Genomic DNA, 16,124 nt, shown 5'->3' with positions numbered 1-16,124 from the left:
CTTCTAGTCTTGGGAATCATTATTTTTTAACATTCTTTGGTCCCAGGTACTGCCTATAATGAACTATTCCTCTCGAGACTATGCATCACCAGTGATGCGATACAAGACCTGTGAAGAGATGATCCCAAGCTATCCATAATCCTGGACCAGGCCGTATCCCAAGCAGATGCTGTGGTGGTCAGAGGAATGGAGTGCATGAGACTGATTCCTGGAAGACCACAGTACAAACGAGTCCCCGCATTAATCCTGTGAGCCAGCCTGACCGACCACCCGCCGGTGCCCTACTCACACCTGCAGTTCTCCAAGATGGACGTCCAGCTTCTCCAGCCTCCGGTGCCTAGACTGCAGCTCCACACAGGAAATTTGTCCAGAGGAATAATGGTCGTGCTCTACAGAGCCTAGTTCCTCTCAAGGTTTATTTTCCCCTTCACTTCGACAATTGGTGATGTTTTTTTCCTCACCACTGTACCACTGGCTTGCTGAGATCTCGGACTTGTGGAGCTGCGCATCGATGAATTTGCTCTTCAGTGTTTGAACTTTCAACAATGAAATTTAAACCACACGGAACTAAACTAAACTGAACTTTAACTCTAAAATATGGACTTTACTAGAACTATATTAACTATATTAATTTGATACAATCTACATTGTAAAGAGCGTTATATAAATAAACATGAATAGAATTGAACTGAATATGATATCGTTCCCTAGATGTGCCCTGGGTTCTTCCTTCAGTGTTAGTCTCTAATTCCTCTCCATTTCCTGAAGAAATATGTAACTCTGACATCTGAAATAACTAACAGCACGCCCATTGCAACAGATTTCACAATTCCAGTCATTATTCGTACATGATACAAGTTTTTCTCGGTTAACCCTTGTGTATTGTCTAAAATTACTACCCTTTGATTATGTTAGTGTCTGTTTTTGCTCTTTATAACGACACTTTTTGATTGCAAAGCCTTGACACTAAATACACATTCTTGATTGGAAAGAAGTCAAACTTTTAACACCATTAACTCTTTGCAAAAAACATTTCTGGCTTTTATATGGAGTTGTACCGAGTATAACAACAAATTATAGTGTGCTATAATATAATTGGGCAGCACAGTGGCGCAGTGGGTAGCACAATCGCCTCACAGCAAGAAGGTCGCTGGTTCGAGCCATGACTGGGTCAGTTGGAATTTCTGTGTGGAGTTTGCATGCTCTCCCCATGTTGGTGTGGGTTTCCTCCGGTCCTCCGGTTTCCCCCACAAGTCCAAAAACATGTGGTATAGGTGAATTGGATAAGCTAAATTGTCTGTAGTGTATGTGTGTGAATGACTGTGTGTGGATGTTTCCCAGTGATGGGTTGCAGCTGGAAGGGCATCCGCTGTGTTAAAAAAAGCTGGATAAGTTAGTGGTTTATTCCGCTGTGGCGACCCCAGATTAATAAAGGGACTAAGCCGAAAAGAAAATGAATGTATGAATTAATTTAATGGTTGGCACGGTGGTGCAGTGGGTAATGCTGTCGCCTCACAGCAAAAAGGTCGCTGGTTCAAGCCTTGGCTGGGTCAGTTGGCATTCCTGTGTGGAGTTTGCATGTTCTCCTCGTGTTGGTATGGGTTTTCTCCTGGTGCTTTGGTTTCCCCCACAAGTCCAAAGACATGCACTATAGGTGAATTTGGTAAGCTAATTGTCCGTGTATAGATGTTTCCCAGACATGCGTGGCAGCTGGAAAGGCATCCACTGCGTAAAACATATGCTGGATAAGTTGGTGGTTCATTCCGCTGTGGCGACCCCTGATTAATAAAGGGACTAAGCCGAAAAGAAAATGAATGAATAATATAATTATAGAAATACATTTACTATGTTTTGAGAGCTGAGGTGCTTATATTGATGTCCTCAGACATATCAATGTATGTGCGAAAAGCTCTCTCTCACGCACAGGTGCACGCACAATACTCTATATAACTCCGTATAAAAGTCAGAAAATAAGCTTTTTTTTTGCACTGCAACTGATGATCAGCAGCAAAAATTACAAATTTTACTTCTTCCCAACAGGAAAAGCCACCAACAAACAAAATGCATCACATAGTGTCATGAACTTGCTATCAAAAAATTTCATTTCAATGGAAGTCAATGGGGCAAAAACAGCTACTAACATAATGAAAGGGTAGTCAATTTACCCATGCATTGTTGAGTTTTCTTCAAAGCCTTTTCCCAAAATATGTGTCAAAATAAGATGTGTCAAAATCATTCCATAGAGAGAAAGAGAAAGTTGTGGTCAAATTAAGACTCAAGTCGTCGGCACCAGTGGTGTAGTGGTTAGTGCATCGACACATGCACTCCGGTGCTAATGGCGACCCGCGTTCGATTCCCGCCTCGTGGTCCTATGCCAATCCTTTCCCTCTCTCTGCTCCCCATGCTTTCCTATCAATACTCTCTACTGTCCTACCCATTAAAGGTAAAAACCTCAAAAAAAGTAATTATTAAAAAAAAAAATTTATTAATTAAATTAAGACTCAAAAATCACCCGAGAGTAGATGAAAACATCCCCAACAGCTCACAAGGGTTAAACTCCAAACCCTAAATAAAAGCAAAAATAATGCTGCTCGCTCCAGCAAACACAACTAATGATACCCACCTAAATCACTGCATTTTTCTGAATATGAGGATTGTTTTTGAGATTAATATCTTTCTGTTATGCTGCTTGTACAGTTAAATGAAGCTAAATATTATGCAACAAGACTCATGTGGAAAAAAATATGCACAGTAAACATTTAACACCGCAGACAAGTTTCCTCAGGTTAATGGGGAGCCCTGTCTACTGTCCGACATTAAGGGAGTCTTTGGTGTTTGTTTACATGAAGGTAACTGAAGCAAAGAATTACTCTTCAGACTGGCAGCTTGAGAGGCTTCTCCAAAACAACAATGTCAGTAATCAGAGATTAACACAAGTGCCAGTTATGAATATAATCATGTCAGCCTGTGTTGTTGTGTTTTATATATATATATATATATTTGGATACTTTTTTGGCAGACTTTGGACAAATGAATTTAAAATTGTATAAACCTCATATTCAACAAAATATAAAGTGTCATTTCTATTATGAACAAGGTTTTTAAGCAAAAATAAAGGCCAAAAGAAGAGTGAAAATCTTATAAAAATGTTAATTCTTTTAAAAAGAAATTCAAACAAATGAAAAAAACTCATTTCAACTTGGCGGCACGGTAGCTCAGTGGTTAGCACTGTCGCCTCACAGCAAGAGGATCGCTGGTTTGAGTCCTGGCTGGACCAGATGGCATTTCTGTGTGGAGTTTGCATGTTTTCCACGTGGGTTTCCTCCGGGGGTTCCGGTTTCCCCCACAGTCCAAAGACATGTGGTATAGGTGAATTGGGTAGACTAAATAGGCTCTATGTGTATGAGTGTGAGTGTGTGTGTGTGTGTGCGTGTGTGTGTGTGTGTGTGTGTGTGTGTGTGTGTGTGTGAATGTGAGCGTGTATGGGTCTTTCCCAGTACTGTATTGCATTGACCTCTGAATAAAGACTAAGCTGAAGGAAAATTAATAAATAAAATTTTCAACTTGCATTACATTAAACTGACTTAAAACATCAAGTTAACAATTGTTAACCTCTTTTAATGAGTTAAAGTAAAATGTCAGAATTACACTTTTTTACAGAGTAAATAAACTGTGAAACAGTTATTTGGAATTCTTACAAACAGTGATATTGTCATAAAAAACCTGGAGACTGTAAGATTATTGTGAAGCTTTTGAAATAAACATCTTTAGCTCACTAAGGCTGTATTTATTTGATCAAAAACACAAAATATGAACAATATCAAATATCAAAATGATAAAAGAGTAAAACAGCTTTGATTCTTGGTCCGTGCATTAGAATATTTAACAGCTTTTTAATTAGTTTCTAAGTCATAACGTTTATTATACTTTTTTTACCAATATTTACAAAAGAGACCCAATAAAATGTCATTCACTGTACAATGTAATACAGTGTAACAGTGATGTTTATTTACCAAAATCTTGTCAGGCATATAGACCCTTTTCCCATTTCCAGGTTTCTCAGCGAAAGTCATCATACAGTAGTTGGGCAAACTTAGAGCGCAGTGAATGGGAAAATACAACAAATATTTTTTTTACAATCTTATTTGCTCAAATAATAATAGAAAAACTCTACGATGATGTTATAAAGACTTTCAGAAAAAGGAAAAAAATTGTGCGAGACTGATAACGGCAGCCAGAGGAGAGAAGAATGTCAAATTTACGGTCCTGCACCATAGACACTGCATTGTAAACACCTCGCAAAAGCGGTAATTTGCTTTTTGTAATTTGAAGCAAAGATTATATAATACATACATAAATAAACGTTCATACATTTTAATAAACGCATCATAACAGGCTTGTGAAAAGAGTCCATTTTGAAGAAAAATTGTTCAATCCTAAATTACAATGTATTGCCATTTTATACTTTGCCACTATCATTCAAACAACTAAATAAACCACTGCCTATTAAAAAAACTATCAATCAATCAACCAATAAAAGTAAAACATTTATTTGCATTTATTTATTTGTGATATGCTTTTAATATATAAAGTCACTTTTGTAAATATATGCAGAAGCCAAAAAAGGGGCTCGTCATTGACCCACACATACTAACCTCACGTTTTTGAACGGTAGTGCAATGAATACATCTGTAGGACCATCTTCAAGTGTAAACACAAAGTTATGAAAACACTGCTGTTTGCTTGAGCATCCTGAAATAATATTCCTCAACTAATTTGGGTGACAGTTCAGGGTGGAACAATTTTGGTTATAACCAATGGTAAATAAGCTGTTTGAGCTTGAGTTGCAACAGAACTTAAATATAGATTACACATCTATATTTAGAAGTTAATTCTGAACAAATAATAATGATAATAATTGTTTGCAGACGCCACATGGTTTTGTTATCTATTTTGTTATCTAACACAATGCCATTCATACATATTTAAGGGCAACTTAAGTGTCCAAACACTTTTTTCCCTCCAAAACTGCTCAATTTCCAAAACCAAATCTCCAATTTTCAATACATTTTTTTTCAGACATTACACTTTTTGATCCACAAGTGTTTAAGACTTTCTTTCGTAAATATTCAAAGAATAATAAAAGATTGTTTGCTAATGAATCAATCTAAATACCAGTTTGTAAAACAAGTGTCAACACACTTAGCAAGAACGGAAAAATGAGTAATAAAGCACATCTTACCAAAACAATATCACAGGAGTCCATTTCTAAAGGTTCCAAAACAGCTCCCTCTGTTTTGCCGTCATCTTTGGTGATGCTGGGTAGCGTCCCTCCATTCTTCAGGATATCGGGAAGTTTCGGCTCCAGCCACTCCAGGGCAGGGCCTACAGGACACACAAAACCCGGCTCAGGGGTGCTCATATCACCGGCACACCAGCGCAATGCCCACAAGCCAACAGCAGCCTCTAACGCCACAGGAATTCTGGTCGTTTAGCGCTCTGAAAACTGACACAGAGCTCTCGGTGGAAACCTGAACCTAGGGTCTCACCGTCTGCACGAAGCCCTGCCCATTGTTGACTTGTTTGCCTGTTGGCAAGAAGACTAATCTGGCGGCTTTTGTTTTGTTCCAATATTTAGAAAGTTCAGAGAGTTCACACGATGTCCCGATACTGTCTACAAGAGTGTAAAATCAGGGTGGTCTTGGAATGGGAGGTTTACTTGCTGTTTCTTTCCAGTTTGAGAGTAATAAAATATGTATGATTCATGACGCGGCTGCGCTAAACTCATGTTTGCAACTAGACTTTTTTTAAAGTTAGTTTAGATGGCCAAGGACTTTAAGCCAATAAGAGTTCAAAACATGCAAATCTGACAAGAGGCATGTTCACTCAAGAACTGACAACAGAATGGCAACACAATTTGGTCAGTCTATCAACTGGTACGCTTGAGTGACGCTAGCAGAGCTCTGGTTACCTGCAGAAGTCTATCAGTGGTGGATACAGTTCCTCATTAATTATAAAACTATATTCCACTCCCCGAGAAGGGCTCTGGGTCATAAATTCTACAGGAACAAACATGACCTGAGATTATTGGATTTGCAGCACCAGAATGCTTCAGGTTTTTTGTAATGGAATGAAAAATTAACAATCACTTTATGTTCTGCTATCGCTTATTTTGATGCACACCAACACTGTGATGCAAGCAGAAAGACTTACAGCGCCGTGTATTTCGATCTTATCGCACTGACCTGGATTACATATAAGGATCAGTGAGTCGCGAGTGAATATGTGATTTAAGGTATTCAATAACTGTCTGATAGCGGATTTGGAAATGTAGAGTTCTCGAAAAGAGCCTACATTATTTATTTTTGGATTGCATTTCGACAGTTAATATATGAGCGGTACATAAACTCGACACTGCAAAGGTATTCAACAAATAGGAGGGCCATACTCACTCCATTTAAACATTAAGACATGATGTTCGTTCTTCTGAAAGGTCTGATGCCAAAAATTAAAGAGTGATCGGAGTGTTAGATAGGTCAGGGATGATTTCCAAAAGCATCCTAATACCTGTTGGAATACTGTAGCAGAAAGTACTTGGAATGCACCTCAAAGAAATAAAAAGCTAATATTTGGCCAGTTTAAAATTATCATCTGATGTCAGACTGATAAACAAAACTGAGCAGTTGTAAAATCTACCAACAGATTTACCAAATTCTTTGTTCGAAATTTTTTGTTACTGAACTGCGGGGTAGAAGAGGCAAATATACTGGCAGTGCTCAAGAACTGATCGTTTTTGGGAAACTGCTATCAATGATATTTTAGATTTTCATACTCCTAGATCATTCAATGTACTTTATCTAGAAGATATTCCTATAAAACCTGAAAAGGAGGATAGATATCTATTAAATATATTATTGGCAACAAGTAAAAAAAGCTATAATCTGGAAATGGTATAAAGAAGACCCACCAACTAAAGACGGATGGATGGATGGATGGATGGATGGATGGATGGATGGATGGATGGATGGATGGATGGATGGATGGATGGATGGATGGATGGATGGATGGATGGATGGATGGATGGATGGATGGATGGATGGATGGATGGATGGATGGATGGATGGATGGAAACAACAGAACGATAGACAGACAGACGGACATAATGCTAGAACGAAAGATAAATAGAACAAAAGAGAAATAGAACAAAAGATAGAACAAAATATAGATAGAATGATAGATAGAACGAAAGCTAGATAGAACGATAGACAGACAGAACAATGTTAGAAGATAGATAGAACAAAAGATAGATAGAACAAAAGATAGATAGAATGAAAGCTAGATAGAACGATTGAACAAAAGCTAGATAGAACGAAAGCTAGATGGAACGATAGATAGAACAAAAGCTAGATAAAACAAAAGATAGACAGAGCAAAAGATAGACAGAGCAAAAGATAGACAGAGCAAAAGATAGACAGAGTAAAGGATAGTTCGAACGATAGACTGATAGATAGAACGAAAGCTAGATAGAACGATAGAACAAAAGCTAGATAGAACGAAAGCTAGATAGAACGAAAGCTAGAACGAAAGTTAGATAGAACAAGATAGATAGGACGATAGATAGAACAAAAGCTAGAATGAAAGCTATATAGAACGAAAGCTAGATAGAACGATACATAGAACGAAAGCTAGAACGATAGATAGACAGACAGACATTTTTTGTTTCCGCTGGTTATATGCTCCTAAAAAACATCTATAAAACTTTAAAAAGTATTTTTTAAAAAGCAAGCGGGATGTTTCTATTTGTTTATTTGCTATAAATCCTCATGTTATTCTGTATATATATATATATATATATATATATATATATATATATATATATATATATATATATATGACTGTGTGTATTAAAGGATAAAATTGTATTACAAATAGTATATAAATATATTTATACATTTTAATACAAGAATTGTTGTGATGTGAAGAAAATATAAATATATTTGTATGGAAAGCATTGTCAATGCACCGTGACGCACTGAGATATCGAATTGAACAGAATCCATGGCATAATAATCATAAACGAACCGAACCGTAAGACCAGTGTAGGTTCACAGCTCTAATGCCCACCCAGTCATGGTGAAGCAATAAAGATGGAGAGATACAGTACTATTGTTCTAAACACCAAATAGGCTAAAAATCTGAAAATCTGTTAAACCCTATGCCTATCACGATTGAGTAAAACACTTTTAGTGTTGTATATTCTTACAAAGCACTTAATGTTAAATACATGAAGCAGTCTTGCTAGGTTTTTCCCCTGCAGAAGCCAGCATATTACTTAAGGTTTTAATCGGAGTGATGCATTTACAGTATAGTGCAAGTAGTGAACATCTATTTTATAGTCAGCATGTTTCTTTCTAGTCACTGAGAAGATAACACTCATCACTGTCACTTTTATCCAGAAATCCATCCATCCGATCAGAGTGAATGAGGGGTGGAGTGAATACCACATTATTCAACTGTCGCACAACATTCTTCTGGCATTTTTTACATTATCAGCAAGAACAGAAATATGAAAACAGAGTAGGAATGAAGCCATCTCTACATTGTGTACTATTTCCTTACGTCGATGTCTCTAATTATAAAAAAACCCGGCAAACTTTAAAAGTGCTCTCAGGCATTCTGAGAAGAGTTGCCAATTTTCAGCAGCCTAAAAACATTTTGGTGGACATAATGTGGTCTAGGCCCAGGGGTCAAAAACATGAGTGGAAAATGGCAATGCAAAACTAAATTATGAGAGTTCAAATCACTTATTAACTTTCGGTTAGTTCACCCAAAAATGAAAATTCTGTCATGAATTACTTCAACCTCATTTCATTCCAATCCCCCCTGACTTTCATTCATCTTCAGAACACTATTTTAGATCAAATCCTCATGATAGTTGAGGTACATAGAGGATTACAGCTCTCGGATTTCATCTAAAACATCTCAGGGGAAGGTGTGGCCTAATGGTTAGAAAGATAGATTTGTGATTGGAAGGTCACGGTGTGTGTGTGTGTGTGTGTTTACTGCTGTGTGTATGCACTTGAATGCAGTGGCAGAGCCAGAGGGGTGGCACTGGACACCCCTGACATCCGATTGGCCACCCTGGGTGCCACTCCAAAATTTTATTTGCTGCTGGCAGTTCCTGATGCTGCTTGACATCACATTTGTCTAACGAAGTTTTTTAATTTTGGCAAAGCTCAAGCTATTTTCAAATCAGTGTAGAGCCGAAGACAAGAGCATGGTTTTAAGTAAGACAAATAATAATGCACCATAACATAATATTTGAAATACATTTTATAGTTTATTATAAGGTTTGTTTGCTGAGGACATTTATTATCTGCTGTGTAAGTTAACGAGGAGAGAGATCAATTCACTCTTTAAACAGTTAACGCTATACTTCATCTGTGCTAGTATTACATGCACATTACATGTATGCAGGGGCGGACTGGCCATCTGGCAGATTTCCCGCTGGGCCGATGTACTTTTTGGGTCAGGCTGATCATCTTCTTATGATCTGATTGGCCCATAAAACACTCAACAGCCTGTTGTTTTTTGACGCTGTGATCTGTAATGCTCTGAAAGTAAGATGGTTTTTTTTTCGGACAGACTGGCCCATATGACATAATCTGCAGCCCATTGGTTCTTTTCTTTATTGATATTGGGCTGACCCAATCACACACTACCATTTTGGGCTCTGCGTGAGCGTGCAACTTCAGTGTGTCAAAATAGTTGAGAGTCACACCTTTTCACATGCACGTATGGAGAGCAGAAGCAGCGCGCAGGCCTTTTGCGTCTGCAGCGCACAGATCAATTTATCCCTGTCTATTATTTCTAGTTACTTGTTATAAGAATAAATTACATTTTTTAAGGTTTTAAATTGGCAAATCAATATTTCCTATATATGGCTTTTGTGCTTTTATAGAATAGGAGTTGGTAAACATATTCAAGGGCGTGCACAGATGGGTAGCATTTAGATTGTATGTAGTGGGCTGCTCTGGCCCAAAATGCCAGGGATTTTTTTGTCCCAGTCCAGCCCTGCATGCAAGTAAGTTATTATATTTAATATATGATGCAACAAAGTGAGTAGATGATGTGTGTGTGTGTGGAGCCCCTAAAAAAGCAGTGGCCACCCCATGTAAAAATTTGTAGCTCCGCCACTGCTTGGATACAGAGCACAATTACCAAGTATGGGTCACCCTACTTGGGTAAAAATCAGAATCTGATTTGATCTTAAATTTGTGTCTGTCTGTCTGTCTGTCTGTCTGTCTGTCTGTCTGTCTGTCTGTCTGTCTGTCTGTCTGTCTGTCTGTCTGTCTGTCTGTCTATCTATCTATCTATCTATCTATCTATCTATCTATCTATATATATATATATATATATATATATATACACACACATATACACACATTTATTTTCCTCCCTCTTAATAAGAAAAGGGAAATAATTACAATAGAATAAAAATATGAAACAAACTGTGCTTTAAGCATCTTCACTGCAAGACAATTTTTTTAATTATAACTACAAAAGTCCTTCAGTCAAGATCAGGGAGTGATTTTGTCCTTTTGTTGTTTGATTAATAATGATAAAAACAGTCGGCAACAGGAATATTGCACACTATCACTTTAAGAGCAGTACCGTTTTGATTTACGGTTTCACTTTCACATGTTTTTTGATTCTCAACTCGTTTGTTTATTACACAAATGAGGGTTGATATGAATAATCACTAAACACCGCGTTTTGACACAAATGTGCATGTATTTGACCATTAAAGCGCTCACATTAAGATGACTAGCTCATTTCTGAAGCTGAGCGCACGCACACACACAACACCATGCGATCTCTGTCGCGCTCAATGTACATCAATGAATGACGCGCATCACATGCTGCAAACGTTACATTACAGTACATGCTTTTAGTCATTTTCACATGAAATTGAGCTTTGCAGAGCAACAAATGCATACAACTGGAAAGGGGGCGATATATGATGCACTAATCTTTTAATTGCGGTTAATGTTTTTTCATAATCGTTAGAAGCCAAAAATCAAAATCGAAACTGAATTTTTGATTAATTGCACAGCCCTAATCTGTTTGCAAATAAAACTTAATAAGAGATAATTTACAGATACTATATTATCAAGAATGGCTCTACAAGAACAAGGTTTACAAGAACAGACTCTCCTGCTGTATGATAATCCTACAGCAGGAGAGTCTGTCACTCCAGTGATGCAGTCAATAACTCCAGTGATGGATGCTGTGTTTATAAATAACCCCCTTTACTGGAAGAGAAAAGCCTTCACTTAAGATGCAAGCACTGCTGTAGCATATGAATATAGCAAAGTCAGGTCTAAAATTAAATGGGGAAAACCAGATTTGCGGCATTATGAACTTCATTAAACTTTTCTTTTTTATTTAAATATCAGCTTCATTTTTGTCTGATGTCCTTTCAATAAAAGGTTTTCTTTTGGCAATTAGCACTTGGTATGCATACAAGTAATGCATTACGTGGAAGGGATGAGATATGGATGGATGTGTGTAAGCATATGTAATGATACAGCCTGCATTAAAGAAGAAAACCACAAGGATCAACATAAATAAAAGATCCATAAAACACTCACCGCTGAGAGGAAATTTCTGCCTAGCGACTTGTTGGAGCTGCAAGATATGCAGGCAGTCACTGAGGCAGGTCATGGTGGCCAAAGATGTGGCTTTCAGCAGCAGCAGGTCTTGGTCCAAGGGAGAGGGTCCCTGGGAGGAGGGCAGACCCTCAATGGTCTGGATCAAGTCTCTGTGCTGGCCCTGGGCCTGGGTCATCATCTGGAACAGGAAAAAAAAAAAACTTGCTGTTTTATTGTTTAACGAACTTCCACTGGCATCTGGGCAAACAACATATAGTAGCATTAAGAGGCTCTAGTTAATTTGGCTGAGAACAGACAGCTCGGGCTCCCAAACACTAAGCGCTCTGGTGGAAAAGAGGTGTCATTCTCACCTCTCTGGCCTCCAGCAAGTGATCGGGCAGCAGTGACTTCCTGCTGGAGTAGAGAGAGGAGCCACGCTGGAGCTGGGACAGGCCCAGCAGAGCGTTTGAGTTCTGGCTGATCCTGTGTTGAGATCCTGGAGAGCTGCCACTGCCCTGAGACGCCATGGAGAGACTGCGAGACTGCAGCGGTGGGTTTGTCTGTGGGATAATGAATATTAGTTCACCCAAATAATGACCATTTTATAAACATTTACCAAATGTTTCATCTCAACCTGTGTTTTTTTTTGCTTCCATAGAGCACAATTAAATATTTTACAGAAAGGATAGAACGTTGGTGATTACTTTTTACAGCAAAGATCCAAAATAATAAAAAAGAAAATGGTCCTTTTTATTTTTATAAAATTTTTTTGTTTGTTTTATAATGTTTTGTGGAAGAAACAGAGCTTTTATATATATCATGATTATATCTCATGATCTACTGATTATCATTATTTGGCTGCATACAACTAAATAGACATCTAAATATATAAAGCCACATCATCACATTTGTTTTATGTTTTTTTATTAGTTATTTTGTTCCACACATGGTCAGCTTGTATAGTTTTGGTTAGTTTCATCAATAACACACAAATTAGCCAATTTTAAAAGAAAATAATAAAAATCTTTATTTTAATATGTTATTTTTGTATATTTTGCGACTCCAATAATAGGTACACTTAATACACTTAATACTAATAAAATATGTAAAATAAGGCTGCACAATATGTCGTTTTAGCATCAAAATCGCAATGTGCATATTCACAAGTCACAATGCAGGGTATGTCATGTTGAGTCTGAAAACATGAAATCTTAAAAAGATCATTTTACTTAACCCAATACATTAGCAGATTGTTTTACTTATGTTTCGTTTAAATAAATTTTGATCTATTACTTCTGAAATTAAAAACTATTATTTATTTATTTATTTATTTATATATATATATATATATTTATTTATATTATTTATATATATATATATATATATATATATATATATATATATATATATATATATATATTTATATATATATATATATATATATGTATATATATATATATATATATATATATATATATATATATATATATATATAGATAGATATATATAGATATAGATATATATAGATATATATAGATAGACTAGAAACAAGACATTTTTATGCATTTTATTTTTGTTTTATAAGGTTTTGTGGCAGAAACAGAGCTTTTATTTATCATGATTATATCTCATGATTCACTGATTATTATTCTTTGGCTGCATATAATTAAAAGACACTTAAATATGCAAAGCCACGTCCTCACATTTGTTTTATATTTCTTCAATGGTCGTTTTTTTCCACACATGGTCAGCTTGTATAGTTTTGGTTAGCTTCATCAATAACATGTTAAAATTAGTTAATTTTAAATTTAAAAAATAACGATTTAATTTTAATATGTTATATTTGTATTTATTGAACTCAAATTACAAGTGGACACGTTCAACAATACTAATAAAATATGTAAAATAAGGCTGCACAATATATCCTTTTAGCATCGAAATCGCAATGTGCGTATTAAGAAGTCACATCGCAGGATATGCCATGTTGAGTCAGAATTATATTTGAGAATTTCTGTCAGGTTTCTATTACAGAAATCTTAAAAAGATTATTTTACTTAACCCATTACATTAGCAGATTGTTTTACTTGTGTTAGTTTAAATTAGTTTTGACTTATTACTTCTGAAATTAAAAACAAAATATTTTTACCTGACTTAAAGTTTACATATATATATATATATAAAAATTCAATTTCTGTACTTGGATACTATTATCTGGTATACTATCTGTATTTGTATCACAATATATATCGCAGAAAAAGTAAATATCGCAATATCAGATTTTTCCATTATGGTGCATCCCTAATGTAAAACATTTTCAGCTTGTGCACGTTCAACAACTTGCTTATGCAGATGAGACGCTTGTGTGGTCAACTGCATTAAACAGCCACAGGAAGACACGTACTGACCTGACACATGAATGTTAAGGAACATGTTGCACAAATGCACCTAAACATTGTATTTACACTTCATTTAAAAGTACAAAAACACACGGATTAGAATCTAAATAATTAATATGGCTTAATTGCCATACACATCAACTTCATTGACTTAACATAGATCAGCTCATTCAATAGTACTTGTGTCACACTGAAAATAAATAATAAAAAATGAGAAGGGTCTCGAAGAAATACGAACACAAGAGATGCGTCTGGATGTATGATAATAGCAGGTGGAGACAACAATGCATTTCAGCTGACAATTTGTGATTGAATTGCTAAAAAAATACATGTTTATACCAGGTGGAAATGGCCTTATAAACTGGATTAAATATTTTTGCAGGAATGTAACTGAATAGGTCATCAGAAAGGCCACTGAGCAAGATGGTAGTGTTAAAGGTGTCTGGTTGTAAGTCTCACCTTGCCCATCGCTTCTGTGTGATGCTGTGCACAGACCTGCAGTCGGCTGACCCAGTGCTGTCTCTCCTTTGCATCTGAGGCTGAAGTTACACAAGCAGGTATTAAGAAGAAGCCATTTAATATAAACTATTATATCAGACCAGCAACGCATACAAATATATTAAGCATTTTAATAGAGCACCATCTACAGTTGTTTTATTTGTATTTACCCACTGTCTTTGAAGAGAACAGAAATAAAGGAAGCGAAACTGCTTTGAAAAGCAGCAAAAGAAATCATGTGACAACCTCTGAGTTTGTATTGCTCTCCGCTGATGGCGTTGACGGTGAAGGTGTGTGAATCTTCATCGCTGGGGGAAATCACTGCGCCGCCTAACGGCAGCGAGCCCCGGGGCTTCTGATTCCTGGACTGCTCATTCACAAAGTACTCTAGCAGACCACCCTCATTGTTAAGCACAAAATATCTGTTATGTGGGGAGGAAAAGTACAGATTAGAAGACTTATTGAGGTTAAGTTTGTTTTATATTCACACATTCAGACTTTCTCCTTAAGAATATAATTTTAGAAAAGTATTCTTTGGAAATTCTAAATAGGGAAATCATATTAGCAGGCAATGACTATCAAAATACAACATTGTTCACAGTCAACTAAATAGTGCAAATGTTTATTTATTTATTTATTTGACACAGACATCACAATTACATTGGACAACCAAATGCATTTGTTTAAGACTTGCAAATTCTCAACACCTGTCCACAGGAGGCTTGACAAAATGAAAATAAAATAGATACATACACACGTTATAATTCTTTACATAAAATTGCTGTAAGGTAAAAGCATAGGCGGCATGCTCAAACAAACATACTAATAGTAGACTATTTGTGCAAACACTGCTGTTTTGGTTTAGACCACTTTTTAAGAACACTACTAAAAATATTTATATTACTTTCTAATTTTAGGCTAGCAGGCAAATCATTCCACAATTTGGTTTCCTTAACAGAAAAAAACAGATTGACCAAAAGAGGTCTTACACTTTGGCACTAGACAGTCACCGTTAGCAGTTGCTCGTGTGACTCTGTGAGAGGTTTAATGCCTACTGATTAGATCTGAAAACACCATTGGAGCATGATTATTCAAACATTTAAAAACCAACTTAAGATAATTCAATTCAAATGTTGCTTAAAGTTTAATGTTGTTTTGAAGTCATACGTGGATGCGATTTCAGAATGATAGTCAAAGCAGCGTGGTAAATAATATAGGGGCCGTGTCACAATTGTCACTGAACGAATGTGGGACTATAAAACCAACTTTACCTTATTAGAAGACTCTTGTTTTGATTAAACAAAAGACGCTCTGAGCACATAAACAGGCCCACATCTATCTGAAATTGAGAAAGAAATAAAGAAATACAGACTCACCGATACTGCCATCCAGTCACCAGATTGGTGTATTTCATCAAATATCCATCCACTTTTTCCATTAGGTCACTGAAGTTGACAAAAAAAGTAATTAAATATCATATTATTAAAAAATGTTTGTCACAACAGCATAACACAAGATATTTTTATTTGTATAACAATAAAGCTGTATTAACTATGCATAGTATTCTCTATTCACT

The 16,124-nt window shown here is 36.3% G+C and overlaps 1 protein-coding gene across 1 annotated transcript in view; it reads right to left on the bottom strand.

Annotated features, from left to right (window-relative positions):
• osbpl11 (oxysterol binding protein-like 11) overlaps positions 1-16,124 on the bottom strand; it is a 39,771-nt gene that overhangs the window by 23,048 nt on the left and 599 nt on the right. Inside the window, exons 2-7 of the mRNA XM_056465683.1 lie at positions 15,925-15,993; positions 14,795-14,970; positions 14,510-14,589; positions 12,026-12,214; positions 11,655-11,853; positions 5,243-5,385 (exon numbers count right to left, since the gene is read on the bottom strand). Coding sequence (XP_056321658.1) covers positions 5,243-5,385; positions 11,655-11,853; positions 12,026-12,214; positions 14,510-14,589; positions 14,795-14,970; positions 15,925-15,993 — 856 coding nt within the window. The remainder of the gene's footprint in view (positions 1-5,242; positions 5,386-11,654; positions 11,854-12,025; positions 12,215-14,509; positions 14,590-14,794; positions 14,971-15,924; positions 15,994-16,124) is intronic.

This window comes from Danio aesculapii, chromosome 9 (genome assembly GCF_903798145.1).
Source record: "Danio aesculapii chromosome 9, fDanAes4.1, whole genome shotgun sequence".
NCBI classification, from domain to species: Eukaryota; Metazoa; Chordata; class Actinopteri; order Cypriniformes; family Danionidae; genus Danio; species Danio aesculapii.
The sequence above is the reverse complement of the archived record's forward strand: the minus strand, read 5'-3'. Positions and strand labels throughout refer to the sequence as shown.